This window comes from Daktulosphaira vitifoliae, unplaced genomic scaffold (genome assembly GCF_025091365.1).
Source record: "Daktulosphaira vitifoliae isolate Bord-2020 unplaced genomic scaffold, ASM2509136v1 Scaffold_3, whole genome shotgun sequence".
NCBI lineage: Eukaryota > Metazoa > Arthropoda > Insecta > Hemiptera > Phylloxeridae > Daktulosphaira > Daktulosphaira vitifoliae.
The window spans coordinates 19,321,737-19,338,794 of NW_026099574.1; the positions used below are offsets into that span (position 1 = coordinate 19,321,737).

The 17,058-nt window shown below is 23.3% G+C and overlaps 2 protein-coding genes and 1 long non-coding RNA gene across 3 annotated transcripts; 1 reads left to right on the forward strand and 2 right to left on the reverse strand.

The window, feature by feature from the left end:
- Positions 1-1,590: 1,590 nt before the first annotated feature.
- LOC126903228 (aldehyde dehydrogenase, mitochondrial) lies at positions 1,591-7,441 on the reverse strand. The gene is made up of 10 exons (XM_050681306.1): positions 7,017-7,441; positions 6,149-6,253; positions 5,937-6,077; positions 5,442-5,688; positions 4,678-4,865; positions 4,122-4,271; positions 3,921-4,058; positions 3,701-3,865; positions 3,483-3,640; positions 1,591-2,942 (listed from the first exon to the last, which is right to left on the reverse strand). The coding sequence occupies exons 1-10, from the start codon at positions 7,122-7,124 to the stop codon at positions 2,795-2,797; spliced, it is 1,548 nt and encodes a 515-aa protein (XP_050537263.1). The 5' UTR covers positions 7,125-7,441; the 3' UTR covers positions 1,591-2,794.
- Positions 7,442-7,831: 390 nt separating this feature from the next.
- Positions 7,832-12,172, forward strand: LOC126903230 (charged multivesicular body protein 3). Its single transcript, XM_050681308.1, has 6 exons — positions 7,832-8,048; positions 8,104-8,164; positions 8,225-8,404; positions 8,765-8,886; positions 9,065-9,160; positions 11,465-12,172. Exons 1-6 carry the CDS (start codon positions 8,004-8,006, stop codon positions 11,621-11,623), a joined length of 663 nt encoding a protein of 220 aa, XP_050537265.1. The 5' UTR covers positions 7,832-8,003; the 3' UTR covers positions 11,624-12,172.
- Positions 12,173-12,535: 363 nt separating this feature from the next.
- Positions 12,536-14,536, reverse strand: LOC126903231 (uncharacterized). The gene is made up of 2 exons (XR_007703450.1): positions 13,768-14,536; positions 12,536-12,664 (listed from the first exon to the last, which is right to left on the reverse strand). It is a non-coding gene; the product is annotated as an uncharacterized LOC126903231 (long non-coding RNA).
- Positions 14,537-17,058: the final 2,522 nt, after the last annotated feature.

Below are 17,058 nucleotides of genomic sequence, written 5' to 3' on the forward strand. Positions count from 1 at the left end.
AAATGTTCATTATTGTACATAAAATGTCAAATTTTAAGCTAGAAATGTAAACATTGATTTAATCATTACAATTTTGTTTAAAGTATTGTGGAAAAATTATTTTTAATTTAATATAGATTTGTCTTTTCAGTAAAATTTATTTGTTTTCAACTAATTTCATTATTTTGCCAATTTTCAATAATGGATGTAGTCAATTTTATGTAGATATTAAATAGCAATTTATCTATAAAATGGGATATACTATTTTAATATTAATATATAAAAATATTTATTATTCAATAAAATGGATAATAGCATGTCATCATTTAATAACTATTTACTTTTTGTTATAAATTCAAAAGAATTAAGTATATTCCTTACATGTTTTTTATTGTCTAAGGTATGGTCAAAGAATTTAGGTGAAACAATGAAAGTACAACATATAGTCAATGCATGTTTAGTGTATAATGACGCCCACTCATTTCTTATTATTTAAACAGATCATGATTGTCTTTTAATAGTATTATGATGACTAGTGAATGTTTATTTTTAATTAGATCCGTTTGCAGTGTTGATATTGTGTTAGCTTTAAAATTAAATCGATAAAGAAAAGATATAATTCATTATTATTTGATATAACTCATCTAACTTTTATTTGTAAAAGTGTTTTTGTAAATGTACATGTCGAATGGTTTAAACTTTGTAATGATCTTAACACTTTTCAACAGATATTAGAGTCAAATAAAAAATGCTAATAAAAATATCTTAATTGCTCCCTCATTTATGTTAATCTAAATTTCATCCCACGAGAAGAATCTCGTGTTCTAATTTTTTTTTTGCGGTATTATGAAGCAGTTGCGCCTAATATATATATCGTGGTTAACAAGATACTATCTCATATTTGAATAACCTATCAAAAGTTTATAATTCACCTTCAAATAAAAAATCAAATTTCGAATGCATTCAGTTATTATTTTAAACGTTTGGTCAACATCAAGTAGGTAGGTCGGTTTTTTTTTATAACTTAATATGGAAATCGGTCAACTTCTTTATCTCAACCAAAATCCAACAGAACTAATAAATATATTACAAAACTAGTTTCGTCGGCCAACTTTTTGTCAGTATAAATCTAGTAAATTCAAACAACTTATTACATTCACCAATAGAATTAAATGCTTTAAGAATTATTTCTTTAAAATTTATTTTTAATTAACTTAAATGATTTTATTTTTAACATATTTATGAGAACTATATGTATACGATGTTCGATTACTATAATATATATAAATATACATACTACATATGCAGATATACTACTATATTACTAAAATTGCATTTCGTTTTTATTTGACAGATTTATTTTTCATAAAAAAACTTTCCCGGATTTTGTAAAAAAAAAACTGTAATGGTCAGTTTAAACGAGTTTTATTTAAGTGTATGGAGTAGATAGTAATATTTTTTTTTAATTTTTCCCTACAACCAAAATCGGTATGTTTTCCCCAGAAATGTATAGCATTGTTACATGTACTATATCTACTAATGAATCACTAGGTTTATTTTTGTTTATACCACCTTTATAAGTTATTAAGAAATAACAATAAAATTTAAAAATTTTTGTATCAAAATTTGCTTTTAATATGAAACAAATTTTACAAATGGCATAAATAGTTGTACTATTAAACTAAAACCTAAATTAATACAGTAAATTTGTATAAAATAAAATGATTGTTTGGGTCATGGGTAATAAGTGGTGGATTATTACGCGGTTACTACGCCTTTTAATTTTTAATCTAAGTTAGTTCTAGGTAACTACAAGGGCTGACCAGTCTGTTAATATGGAATGAATTGTAGTCATTGAAGATGAGAGGCGTCGCTTGAGCAAAACAAGTGGTATATGTGATAATTAAGTGTGTAAATGTGTATATATGTATAATATGTGATCCTTAAAATTAAATAATAAATAAATAACTCCAAATTTAATGACTAAAATTAATATTAAAAAATAATATTTTCAATAAATAAGAATTTAAATTAGTTCTTCTGGCGTAACAGAGAGAAATATAAAACTCTGAAAATATAACATTATAATTTTTTTTTAACAACAATTATACATTTTCTAACACTCGACACACAAGTGTGTCGAGTGTTAGAAAATGTATTTTTGTTATATGAAGTCCATCATTGCTAAACTATTTATCAAATTAAAATCTAAAATCTAAAATATATATCAACCAACAATAATTGTTTAAAATGCAAGCATATTATTTCTTAGCAATTTTGAAATTTATTCAGAATTTATATTATGTTACTAAAAGTTTAACTATTTACAAAAAAAGATTCAATCCCAATTATGTATGAATTCGTATAATCAAAGCTTAATAAACTTTTTAAGGTTTTTTTTAATAATTTCAAAAGACTTTTACTCTTTAGTTATTTTATAATCACAACTTGATTTGTTTCAACACACTTAAAGTTAATTATTTAACACTTTCTTTAAATTATTTAAGTATTGTACAACAATGAGATTTCACTAGTATTGTATTACTATAAAGATTACTTATAGTTATATCTGTTAATCACTATTGTTTTATATTAAATAGACATAATCTTCTAATTTCTTATTAACATGTGATTAAACTATAATATTACTATGTTAGTAATAATATCATTATTATGACAGTAATTAAATGTATTTAAACACTCTATGGAATGGAAATAAAAAACATAATTTTTGAAAAATAAACTGTAAAAAAATATAAACAGATATAAAAATTATTTATGAATAAAAAGAGATAGTTAAATTCATCGTATTTTTTTAGTTATTCTTCTCTGGTATAGATGTTATAACAGTTTTGACTTCTGTATATGGTTGTAGACCATATTCAGCCATTTCACGCCCATAACCTGACATTTTAAAACCTCCAAATGGGGCTTGAACACCAAATACATTATAACAATTAATCCTATCAAAAAATAAGTTTAAATATTAATAAAAAGTTATGACTAACCACACATATTAGTTATCTGTTAATTATTTAATACTAATTTATTTTATTAGTAATATTACAGTACAGTCAAATATTTATAAATAAAAATTTCAATAAAATAAAATTAATTTCGTTCCCTTAAGAAAGCCACGATTGCTAGAAGGAAAATCTGTAGGTAACTTGAATAAATTATTTATAGTATATGATAAATTATTATGATTTTTGACAGTGATTTATTTTTATGCCTTAAAGATTTAACTGTTGTAATTTAAATTATTTCTTTTATTGTGTTAATTATTGTATTGTACAACAATTTATTGATTATTCATTAAATATGGTATTACTTATTGGGATCTCTCAGTCACTTGTGTGTGGTGAATGCAAAAATGATTCAGATAAATTCTTAAGGCAAAACCTTAATAAGTAAAAAATTATAATTTCCTAATGAACTTCAACTTATTGATGTAATACTGTAATTATATACAATAATTTTACAAAATGAATATTGTAACCTACCAAACAGTTCCTGCTCTAACACTTTGAATAACTTTGTTAACAGTATCAATATTTTTTGAAAATACAGCAGCTGCCAAACCATAATCAGTATTATTTGCTCTTTGTATGACTTCATCAATATCTTTGAATTTTAATAACTGTTGCACTGGACCAAAAATCTAAAAATATTTGAATCACTTTTCTATTAACAAATAATAAATATTTCTATATAGATTTACTTCTTCTTTAGCAATCTTCATATCATCTTTCACATTTGCAAAAACAGTTGGCTTTACAAAGTAACCTTTATTACCAACTCTACAGCCACCAGTAACTAATTCAGCGCCTTGTTGTTTTCCACTTTCAATTAAACTAAGAATCTTATTTAATTGTTCTTCATCGATCTAAATAAACATACTAATAAATACCTTTTAACTTTATCGAGTTTTCAAAACTTACTTGAGGACCTTGTTTTGTCTCGGGATCAAATTGATTACCTACACAACGTTTTTCAGCAAGTTTAGCACTTTTTTCAACAAATTCTTCATAAATTGACTCATGAACAAATGTCCTTGAACCAGCACAACAACACTGACCCTAAATTAAATATCGATGAAATATTAAAAATTTTCTAGTAGTCTATTATTTAATTTATTTTACCATATTGTAAAATAAACCAAAATGAGCTCCTTGTACAGCTTGATCAATGTCTGAATCACTAAAAATAATATTAGGAGATTTTCCACCAAGTTCAAGAGTTACTCGTTTTAAATTACTTTTAGCTCCTCCTTCAGCAATTATTTTACCAACCTATATATTAATATGTATAAAATTTAATTATAATCCATCATTATATGATTGATAATTATTCAGTTATGAGAGTTACTTCATACTAAGAATTAGGGATTCTATTTCATTTTAATATGAATTTTTCCTTTCACATTAACAATTATATTAAAAAAACTTTTAGGATGCTGGGATTTATTAATAAGAGCACAATTAATTTAAAAAATACAAACACTTTGAAGTCACTATAATTTTCTCTAGTTAGATCCCATCTTAAGCTTGGTTTAATTGTCTGGTCACCACACTATTTTTCTAATTTTTCTAATTGAAAATGTATACACAATTGTTTATATATTGCTAAAGGGTTTTATAACCCGTTTGTTATATATAAATAAATAAATAATAAAATTATAAAACAAATAATAATTACTTCAGTAGAACCAGTAAATGCAACTTTATCTATTCCTAAATGATCAACAATTGCTTTTCCAGTGGTTGGGCCATCACCTGGAACAATATTTATAACACCAGGTGGAAATCCAGCTTCTTTGATGAGACTAGCAATGTGTAAAGCTGTCAAAGGTGTTTGTTCAGCAGGCTTTAACACTACACAATTACCTAAATACAAATTATGATCAAAAAGTTTTATTAAAAAATCATGTAATTGTAAGGTTTTTTCTATTGAAATCATTATGTATTGTAATCATGTCAAAAAATGTTTAACTCAATTCTTAATACAATGAGTAATAAAAATCACTTAAAATAATTTTAATATGTTTAACCTTATCTTATTAATGTAAATATAGTCAATAGAGTACAGAAGGGTTGGAATCTAGAGTTTAAATATTTCCTGAATTAGTTCAGTTCTATGGTGAGTGGTGAGGTGTGAAGCCCTATTATATGGCTCTATTATCAATCAATAGTGAAAACTCTACCCAAACTAAAATCCTATGTATGCTATTTAATGTATTAATATAAAGGACATTCAATTAAAAAGGAATATATTTATAGGAACTATACTGGTTAAAGGCAAAATTTGCCTTACAAGACAACATAATTATTTTTAATTGAATGTTTATGTTATATAAAAATGTTCAAGTATAAAATATATTATGAGTGAATTTTATTCTAATATTCTAATAATATTAGAAGTCTTTATATACTGCATTAAACAGTAAAAAAATCTCATTTTACCCATGGCTATTGCAGGTCCAATTTTCCAAGATAACATCAATAATGGAAAATTCCATGGAATAATTTGACCACACACACCAACTGGTTCATGCCTTGTATAAGCAAAGTAATTTCCATCAATTGGTGTTACTTTCCCATGATTTTTATCTGCCCAACCAGCATAATAACGTAAGACACTAGAAGATACTGGAACATCATCAGATAAAGCAACACTAAAAGGTTTACCATTATCCAAAGCTTCCAAACTCTAAATAATTTATAAAATAAAATAAATAAAAGTAGTATGTGTGATTGAAGTACATAAAGTAACTTATGAAATATAATTTTTCAATGGTACTATTTTACATTACTATAGTCTACAAGGGAAATTTTATTTTATTTACATTATATTTCAATTAGATACACTAGATCTTATTTACTAAATACACATTATTTTAGACATGACATAAAAAAAATACTAATTTGAAAAATATTAGACATATATTTTATTCTTACGGCTAAATAAACTGAATCTCGATCAATCAAATCAGCTAATTTGTTAAGAAGAACTCCACGTTGTGAAGCATTTATTGTTCTCCAAGGACTTCCTAATTTGAATGCTTCCTGTGCAGCTTCAACAGCGTTGTTAACATCAGTCTAAAGGAATTTAGAAAATTAATTATTATATTGACATTGATTCTTAATATATTTATAAATTTTTAACATACACTATTTCCTTCTTGAACTTGAGCTATTGGTTCACCAGTTGCAGGATTAAGAGTTTCAAAAGTTTTTCCAGATGAAGACTTAACGAATTCGTTATTAATAAACAACTGAAAAAACATTTGTAGTATTTAAATGATGATCATATTAGGCACAGTTTTTAACAATTAATCCAACATATTAGTTTCATAAATATAACAAAAAATATTAGTCTTAAATGATTGTAATGAAAAAAAAAGTAGACAATTTGAATGAACATTTAGACTTGATATCATAAATAAGTTCACGCAGGAAGAAAATTTATAATTTTAATATTAATAATACTATAAAAATATAAAAAATTAAAGCCAAGAATATTATAAAAAATAAAATTAACTACTATAGTTTTGACCTTAGGCCGGTTTATTATAATTGAATATTAAGCTAATTGTATGTATTACAACTTAAGCCTCAATGAAAATTAAGAAAAAATATATGTGTTGACACATATAACAAAAAAAAATGACAAATACTTATAATTTTGGTAATTATTTAAATTATCTAAAATATTAAGAGAAAATTTTTAATTGTGAGAGAAATTTTTTAGCCCTTGAAGTATGTTAATGTGATTTATTTCTAAAATAGAAAAAACCCAATACATAAAATTTTATTTCTTAAATAATTATTACACAAATAGTTGAGTTAATTTGTTATTTTTATATTCTTAACATTTAACACTGTCCCCTATTTATGTTTATAACAAATGGTAGCAATTAAATGTAATAATCATTATATACATCCATAAAAATTGAAAAAAATATTCAAATTTCTATAGCAAAAATACATGTTAAAATAAGAATAATAATCATTTTTTGAATAATTTGAACAATTTACCTCTGTATATTTTATTGTGGGATTCACAATAGGTTTAGGCACACTGCTGACAAAACATTTCTGTACAATGATTGGCAGCGTATTGCGAGTTTTGATTATTCGAAACATTTTAAAAAATATTATTAGAAACAATAAATAATAAATTTAGAATAATTTATAACCAAATTCGTAATGAAAATGATGACACTTATTCTGATGACCAAGTATTAAAAAAATTGAAGTGGTGTGCCAATGCTGAATAACCCATGAAAGATAACCCTTGACAGAATACGTCAGACGAATACTTAAAAGTGACTTTTAAAATCACTGATTATAATAAGATATTATATTACTACCATATTAAATGTTGTTTTATTAAATACAATTTTTTTAAACTGGTTTTGGAATAATAAATTACTAATTATTTATATTAATTGTAATTAATCTTTATAATATTAATGAGTGATAATTTATATTTTTAAGTTGTTAAAATTCAAGGTCAAGTCACCGGTATATATTAACCGAGATAATGAAGTTTTGGGTGCATTAAATACATGATATGACCCATTTTATATTGCGTATTTTGTGATAAATATATTAAATTTAATTATTGTAGATCAATTAAATTATACTGAATAAAAAATTCTTAATACGTTTTGTAAGATATAATTCAGCAGTCATATAGAATAATTATTCTCTATCTGTGTTATTAAATATCAGCTGCTTTTATTCATATTTATCAATCATTGGAATCGAGAAACTCAGTTTCATGAAACATATGATTGGAGGCCACTCTTAACTACTATTTTCGTTGATACAAAGTATGTTTTTGTTTTAAATATCATATTAAGCATAAATAAAATGTGATAAGCAATAGGTTATAAGTATTAAGAACGCTTTTTAATTATTAACTTTTATTAGAACAATTATATTGTTTCTTATTATCTATTAAAATCGTTTTGAATCTGATATATGTGTTTATATTAAACTTATTTCTCTGCCTTCAAAATGGGCATATTTGGTAAATCTACCACAGTCGACCCTAAAGATCAAGTATAGTTTTAATCAACTTTCATTAGATAATAGATTAAACCCTTAATAATTCTAGGTAAAACAGTGGACTTCAACTATTCGAAAAGAAGGATACAAGTTAGATAGACAAATAAGAGGTAGAAAAAAGTGAATATGTTTACCAGTGAATAATAATTTCTCGTATACATTTTTTATAGGTATAGAAAGAGAAGAAGCCAAAGTTAAACAATCACTTAAAGAAGCTGCAAAGAAAGGTAACAAAGATGTTTGTATTATACTTGCCAAAGAAGTAATAAGATCTCGAAAAACAATTAACAAGATAATTACATCTAAAACTCATCTTAATTCTATTCAAATGCAAATGAAAAATCAGCTATGTAAGATATTAAACATATTTATCACAAATAATTAATTGTATTGTTTTCACTTATCTTTCTATTTTGAGAGAAATGTTAAAATATTTTAAAATTAATTTTTTCTTTAATATTTTCAACAATTGTGTTATGACAATGAGTAAAACCTTTTATGTGTAAAATTAGCCAAATAAAAGAAATAAATAAAAATTTTATGTTATATCTTTAATAAATGAATAATAAAATACAAATTTTAGTTAAATATAATAATGATTAATATATAAACTAGTTTTTGTATCTCTTGAAAGTTGAGGTTTTATACATAGGAGATTTTTCCTATTAACAAATACTTGGCTTTTTTTTATACATTATTTCATAATGCAGCTGTACTGAGAATGGCTGGCTCTTTGCAAAAGTCTACAGAAGTCATGCAAACTATGCATAGTTTAATAAAAGTACCAGAAGTAGCTGCTACTATGAGAGATTTATCAAAGGAAATGATGAAGGTATTATTATCTTCATACCTAAGTTTATTTAAAATCTAGTTTTTTATTAATAAAACTATTTTTATTCTTTCAATTAAAATTAATTGTGTTATAAGATTTTATTTTTGAAGAATAAAACTAGCAAATCTTTTTTTAATTAAGTGACAATTTGATTATATATATATTTTTTGTTTTTTAGGCAGGCATTATCGAAGAAATGTTAGATGATACAATGGAAAGTGTTATGGATGACCCTGAAGATATGGAAGAGGAGGCACAATCAGAAATAGATAAGGTAATATTTTATCCTAAAATTTCTTTAAAATAAAATAATTTTCAAACAATACTTTGCATAATGTTAAATAAATTTAATTGTCCTTGATTTAAGTTTTTTAACTTGATATTGATAAAACTAATAAACATAGCAAAGAAATTTATTTTAATATTTTCTGTCACATTTCATAAGTACATAGTTTGATATTCTTTATACTAGTTGAAAATAATGCCCTTAAAAATTAAAAAATATTCTCTCAATCCCTTTAAATGGGAGAAATCCTCAAACAAATTTTGATTTTTAAAATCTATAAATTTTAACAATTTATAAATTTTAGCTTTGATACGAAGCTGAGAAGCTACTAATTTTACAATAATGTGTTTTTTTTAGTCTCACCACTTTTTCTCAACTCTCACAGAACCGATTTCTTTCAACAATACATCAAAAGATCACAAACCATATCTAGTCAAAGAAATTTCCCTCGTTCCCCATAAATGAGGGAAGCCTCCAAAAAAATTACAAATTTATAAATTGCTAATTTTCGAAACTTTTTAAATTTTTTTACTTAAAACTACCATAACGTTTTCAAAAATGACCAAATCAATATAATTTTTTGATGAGAAATAATATTTATATACTTCTTTTATTCTACATGTTTTTTTTTAAATTGGACCATTTCCCTTTATATATTTAAATATTATAAATATACATATACATATATATATANAGCTTTTGGAATAATACACCAATTTTTTATAATTAAATACTATCTACAGATTTGCATACATTTTTTATGGTAGTGATTTTAATCACTGTCAGATATCATTTATACTGTATGCCAACTATGCCACGTCCTCATTGTGCTGGTTTTTTTTTCTTAGAGCTGTCATAACTTTTTTAAAAATGAATGTAATAAAATAATTTTGTTTAAATAATTACTTTTTATTTGGTATACATTTTTACAAATTCGGACCCTTTATCTGCCCATAGTGGGGATTTAAAATAGCAATTTTTGGACAAAAATTTTCCAAGTTTTGAAAATGTTGCAGAAAAACACTTTGAGCTTCAATCATATGTTATAATAAAGCTTATTTTATGTACTATAAGTTCAAAAAAATTTGGCCAACAACTTATATTTTATACATAGGCTGCAATAGTTAAAGAGCATAAAATTTTTGTGTTAAAATTTTCGATTTCATATTTTATAAACTTTAAATTGCTATAACTTTTTCAAAAATGTATCGATAAATACAATTTTTTTTTTTTTTTTCATAAATACTTTATGTTTACCTATTTTGCCATATCCTTTTTATATTAATATCAAAATAAATCATTTCAATAAAAATCATATTAATTATTTATATAAACCTTTTGGTACTTAATTAGTTGTTATAATTGAAATATTCAGAACTATATCCTTATAGTTATTATTTTTTATGATATACTAATATTCAATATTATTCCTGACCTAATATCACCTTTGATTTTTTCCATTGATGTGTTTTTAGATTTCATTTTAACATAGATTTTTTTGGTTTTTTTATTTTTTATATGTAAATATTTGTTTTTTTACTAATTAGTAATAATATCAAAAATAAGAGGTGTTATAGAAAATCTAAATGTAGATTTGAAATCAGTGCAAAAATTTTATTTAGAAAAAGTATATTTTTGTTACTGATGAAAATTTCTTGAAGACCAGTTTAGAACTAATGATTTTAAATTATTTTCTAAAAAGCGTTGTGTCAAGCACTTCAATTTTTGTAGACATTTGTCAAAAAAGTAACAAAATATACAACTAATTCATTATTTTTTTATAATTTCTTTGTAAAATTTTTAATATTAAATTATTGAATATCAATTTTGTACCAAGATTAATTATCATAATTAAAATTATAAATTACTAAGCATTTATTTATAAATTATACTTATAAATCAGGATACAAATAAGAAAATAGGAGTTCATTTTGTTTTTGAAGAATCGACCTATTTTTAAAATTATATACTGTGTACAGATTTGCATAGAAGTGTTTCTTATGATGGTGATTTTAAATACTGTCTATTATTATGTATACGTGTCCTAACTATGCTACAACTCCACTATGCTACCGTTTTTTTTAAATAATGAATTAGTTTAATAAAAGTTCCATATAACTATAAACTTGTTTTTATTAGTGTTAAAAAATCAACAACACCTTAGAGACTCTTTTTATTCACCTTTTATAAAGGTAAAAAAAAAATGACTTAGTACATTTTTGGTGTCAAAATTTGTGTTAAAAACATAGTTTATGTTTTTCTAAATAATAATGTATTAATTAATCATCACAGGTTTTATGGGAAATCACTGCAGGTGCGTTAGGTCAAGCACCTATGGCTGTTACTGAAACACCTGGTGGATCTGTTCAGCAACAAATAATAACAGAATCTATTGAAGAAGATGATGATTTGGAAGATATGAAAAGTCGTTTAGAAGCATTAAAAAGTTAAGAACTTTTAAAAGATAAGATTTTGTCTACTTTCCTAAGTCAATGCTTAATATAATTATAATATTGTTGACTATTATAAATTAAATTATGGATATTATTTTTTTAAATATTTATTTTACTAAAAGTTTAGCTTTTATTGTACCAACACATTTTTATTTTTTATAGAATTTGATACTTTTGCAAACATTTATATTTTTAATGTTTTAAAAAGTTATCCAGTATTAAGTAATTCTAAGATGCTTAATATTTAGCTTACAGCAATAGAAAATCTTATTCAATTGCAATATTGTATATTGGCATTATATTGATATCAAAATAATTTAATATAATATCATAAATTGCATGTTTGAGTGTATAAATATACTGATTTAATCAGTATTATTAGTAACTGAGCATTTTATCAGCTACTCATTGCTTTGAAGCATATATTGTTTTAAATTAAACATTAAATTTCAGTAAATATAGAAACTTAATGATTTTTTAATTTTAACAAACTAATTTTAAAACATTTACATAGTAAATGTAGGTATACATTTAAATTTATATTAATATTCTACTTCTTAACACTGTCTTAATTAAATTGTAAAAATTGTTTTTTGATTATAAATTGAAGTTATGATTATTTTTAACTTGTGTAATCTATTCATTTATATTTATAATAAACATTCTTTAAATAAATAAATAGTCTATTATTTTATTAATATAAAAAAAAATTCACAATGTGTATAACAAATATAAGTATGTAAATTTGAAAAAAATAAAATAATAATAATATAACAATAAAGTGTTATGTTTATCTTAAGATTTATAATAAATTATCCTTTGAGTTTGAAAATCCATCTGATGAATATCTTGCTTTTAAAGTTCTATATTTTTTAAGCATGTATAGAGCTTCAATTTCTTTAACTATATATTCTCCACGTTTAACTAGTGATTGAATTTCATTTGGATCAATAACATCTTTATTCTTTAAAAATGCTTTCTTCAATCTTGTCTTAAAAAAATCGTAGCCTTGTGGATAGTCACGGCCCATGTATAGTAACTATAGAATAGTATATTTCATAATATTCTATTAAAGTTAATTTTTTTAAATAATATAATGTATAACATATTTTAATACTATGAAAGTGGTTTAATTTTTTTTTTGTATTTAGAAATACTATTTTTAATAACATTATTTCATTATAAAAAAACCCTAAAATTTTCTATTAACATCTATAAATTTGATTTTTAATATAATTATTTATAGATCTCAAAATAACAAGTTTTAATAAAAGGTGATATATCTAGGATTTTTCAATAATGTGTCTTTTGTGTTTTTGGTAGTTTTTTCATTTTTTCTATTATGATTGTTTAACATTAATTATGTCAAACCATATTGTTTATCATCCCTGTTTATTATTTATCACGCCCTATGTTCGCAGATTTTAAAAATTCACTTTTAAATAAAACATTAAATAGCAGAAACTATTTTATGTATAGTTGCAAGAAATAGATATTTCATGAATATAGTTGTAATTTTAAAGTAAAAATATGATTAAAATGTTTTTTATAATGTTTTAATAAAATACTTCTTTGTGTTTGTGTCTCGTAAATCTTTAAAAAGTGGACATATCTGGTTTTTTGTACCATTGTTTTGAATTATAATATTTATACTTTATTATTTCACTAAATTCCTATTTCTTTAATAATGCTTTTAATATGTTTAGGACTTATAAGAAAAAATATAAATTATTATTATGCGTTATTAGGATTCTAATACTAGTTTTTAAGACTTAATATAAAGAGAATAACATCTTATTATTACACCTTGACTATTTCTTTGATACATTACATAATTTTATTGATTTAATTACTATTAAATATTATAACATAATGTTATTCTATTATTTAATTAATAAAAAAATAATATAACTTCAATACTTTTAAGCCTGTCAATCTGAATAATCACCAATCAAGATAAAAAAAAAGGGATAATAACAATAAATTTATTTTTGTATCCAATTTATATTGATTAATTTTAATGTGTATTCAGCACAAATTAGATATATCAAATAAATTTTGAAATTTAAGCTAATAACTAGATAGTCAAGGTTGTTACCTTAAATTTAATAAAAATAATTTTTTTTACTTTGTTTAACTTACTGTTTTATATAATTTAATCACGTCCTTTCGACCTGCGTTCATTTTCATAAAAATGTAGTAATTTACTATGACTGTGTCGTTCACTTAAAGGGTCATTTAATAGTTGAATACCACAAAATCATTGAAATCAATTAATGAGACCCACAAATTTACATAAATAATTGTGTGCCTTAGGTAAAACGTAATAGTTGAATAACATTTAGGAATCACACAAATTTAATTTCATACAAATTAATAATACATAATTTTCAATGCAAAATCTTCTCAGTATTATTGAAGGTGGTAATATGATATTATAGTATAAGATCTTATCAATGTAATTGCTTGTAAACAGATGTTTGAAAAATTTGTAGTTGTAGATAAAATATTATGGAGTAATAGCGTTCCCTAAATTATTTACAATAAAAAAAAACAAATATTAAGGTTTTTTGTTTGAAAAACAAACCTAATGATAATTATTTCCATTCTAAAATTCTATTCGTAATTAATCTTTTAAAATTTGTTTGGGCCTAAACACTATCTACTGTTTTTCTTCGACATTTTAAAATTCAACTTGTTTGGTAATTTTTGGCATATAACAAATGTGAATGGCAAAGGGTAGTAATAGTTTTTCTCTTGATTTATCGTCGCATAGTAAAAGGAAAGGATTTCGGGTAATAATTGAGTTTTAAAAATTTTATTTTATCGACTTTTTACTGGATTCCCCTTAGAAATATTCTGAATCTATACCTATTGTGTAACTGGTCAGTTTTACACATAATACATATTGAAAAAGACATTGTTTTTATTTTCTTAAAAATTTGTAAACGAAAAGTAATAAGGAAGATTGCACAATTTTACAGCGGTTTGTTAATATTTTATTGAAAGATACACATATGTGTATCTTTCAATACATTATATAATGTATTTCTTAATTCTTTAAAAAAATGTTTTCTACGCAAGAATATTTTTATTTATCTCTAATAAACATTGATATTTTAATACGTCTTAGAGACAGTGTCATTCCGAATCTTAAAATATAAAGAGGGGAAATTATTTTTACTAAAATAATAATTTATTAAAAATTATGTAATTTTTCTTTTTTTTCATTGGGGCCTTCTTTATATTGAAAAATTATCAACTAAAACGATAGAATTTTTGAGTAATGAGGTAATGTGACACCTTACATTCCCCTCCAACGACTGCTTTGTGGATTCAATCCTTCATACGCATGGGCGCAACTAGCGGGGTTGTTGCAGCACTCCCTATTATAAATCTACACCCCAAGTCATAGTTCATTAAAATTATTTGAAAATAACTTTTTCTAATTTTATAAAGGAATTTTTTTATCAGTAATTGTCTAAAAACATAAACAATAAACAATTTTTGATAATCAAAAATATGATTAAAAGGCGACCCGAAAAATAATGTTAATAATATTAAACAATGGCATTGGTAAATAATTATTTAAGGAATGTGACTTTATGGTATGGAGGTGGAGACCCCACGGGTTACTAAGCATAATATTATTTGAACGCCTCCAGAATTTTCGCTTTAGTTGCGCCCATGTTCATACGTATAAATGTGCAACACTATATTCACAGTTAATCTTAAAAACCCTTTAATTAGTTACAAAGCAAATTTCTATATTCACTAATAGTTAGAAAATAAATGTCTTTAGTAAATAAACAATAACTATAACATATGTTAACAAAATTTGAACCATATAATGTTTATGAAAATTAATATTTTTTATGCTAATTCTAAATATGTCATTCGTTTTTCTCTATCATCAATATTTTAGCTACAATTTAAGTATTTCCAAAATTCATTTTTTTTTGTTCATAAAATATGTGACTTAAAAAAAAAAACAACATTCTAGTATGTTTTGAATTTTTATAACATTTCCTATCGAAATAACTTATACTAACAACATAAATATAATTCTGTAAGCTCAACTTTAAAAGGATATAATAATAGAAAAACTTGATGGAATGACATCATATGTTAAACAAAATATTATTGTACACAATTATAAGGTATTCAAGAAAAATAAATTTTTTCTTTAAGTCACATATTGTGAATAAACTGCAATTTTTCAATTAAAATATAATAGTGTCTAAAATATATATAGTAGAGAAAAATTACAGACATTTTTGGAATTGACGTCAAAAACCTTCAGAATAAAAAAATTTTTATAAGTATAATACATTTTATCAAGCTGTGTAATAAAAAATACTATGAATATTGTATAAAATGGCTATTAATGGTGGTTATAAGCGTATAAATAACAATGCTGAATTAAGAGGATCTAGAGAGTAGAACATCCTAAAGCCCCATAGACATAAGAGGTCCGTTTCAAGTTTTTCTAGACATCCATAATATATTTACAATAAAAATTATTTTTTTTTTTAGCAGGTTATCTTTTTATAAAGTTATATATCTTTTATTTTTTCCGATCTCAATCGGAAAAAATACAAATCAAAATAACGTTCAGTAGTTCTGAATTTGTTTTTGATTATATAAAATTAAAATTTAATTTCCTTGACCAAACTATTTATTCTTCAACAGAATTACCCCATTTCAAGGAAGGCAAAATAAGAAAATTAACCCCAATCTCATCTCTGAGCAATTTTTTTTTGCTCATGGATAATTTTTATTCTACGAGATGAATAAAAATAATATATAATAAAATAAACAATAATAAAAATTACTCGAAAACCAATTATTGATAATTATTATATACAACTCTATGGTCTAATTTTCAATTGCAAATAATGAAACTACTATGATTTCAGTATGTCCATGGTAGATCATAAAACCTGACCATCGTTTAATATTCTTAAAAGTTCTAGTACCAAAAACTAAAATTTTTAGTCAATATTTAAAATTTCTTTGTTGTAAGATGCTTCTAATGGATATATTATGTGTATATATAATTAAAGAAAGTTAATATGTATTGACTATTGTTAATAATTTTTATTATTAATTTATTTATTACTTTCTTAATTATTTAAAATAAAATAAAAGTACATTTACTTTATTTTAAAAGTGTGAAATAAAAAAAAATTGTTATAAAATTTTATTATTGAAATATTTTAGTGTTTTAAACATTTTCTAAGTCTAACTTTAAATTGAAAGCCGTCTTTAACTCTAAAACACTGGATACCACACTGTTTAACAAAAACCAAAACCTAGTGTCATAGTCTATTAACTATTATTACTTTATCTACTCTTTTTCAATATTGTATTGTTGCCAACATTACATTAACGAATACTCGTTACATCAGCACGTTCACTCAAACGTTTCAA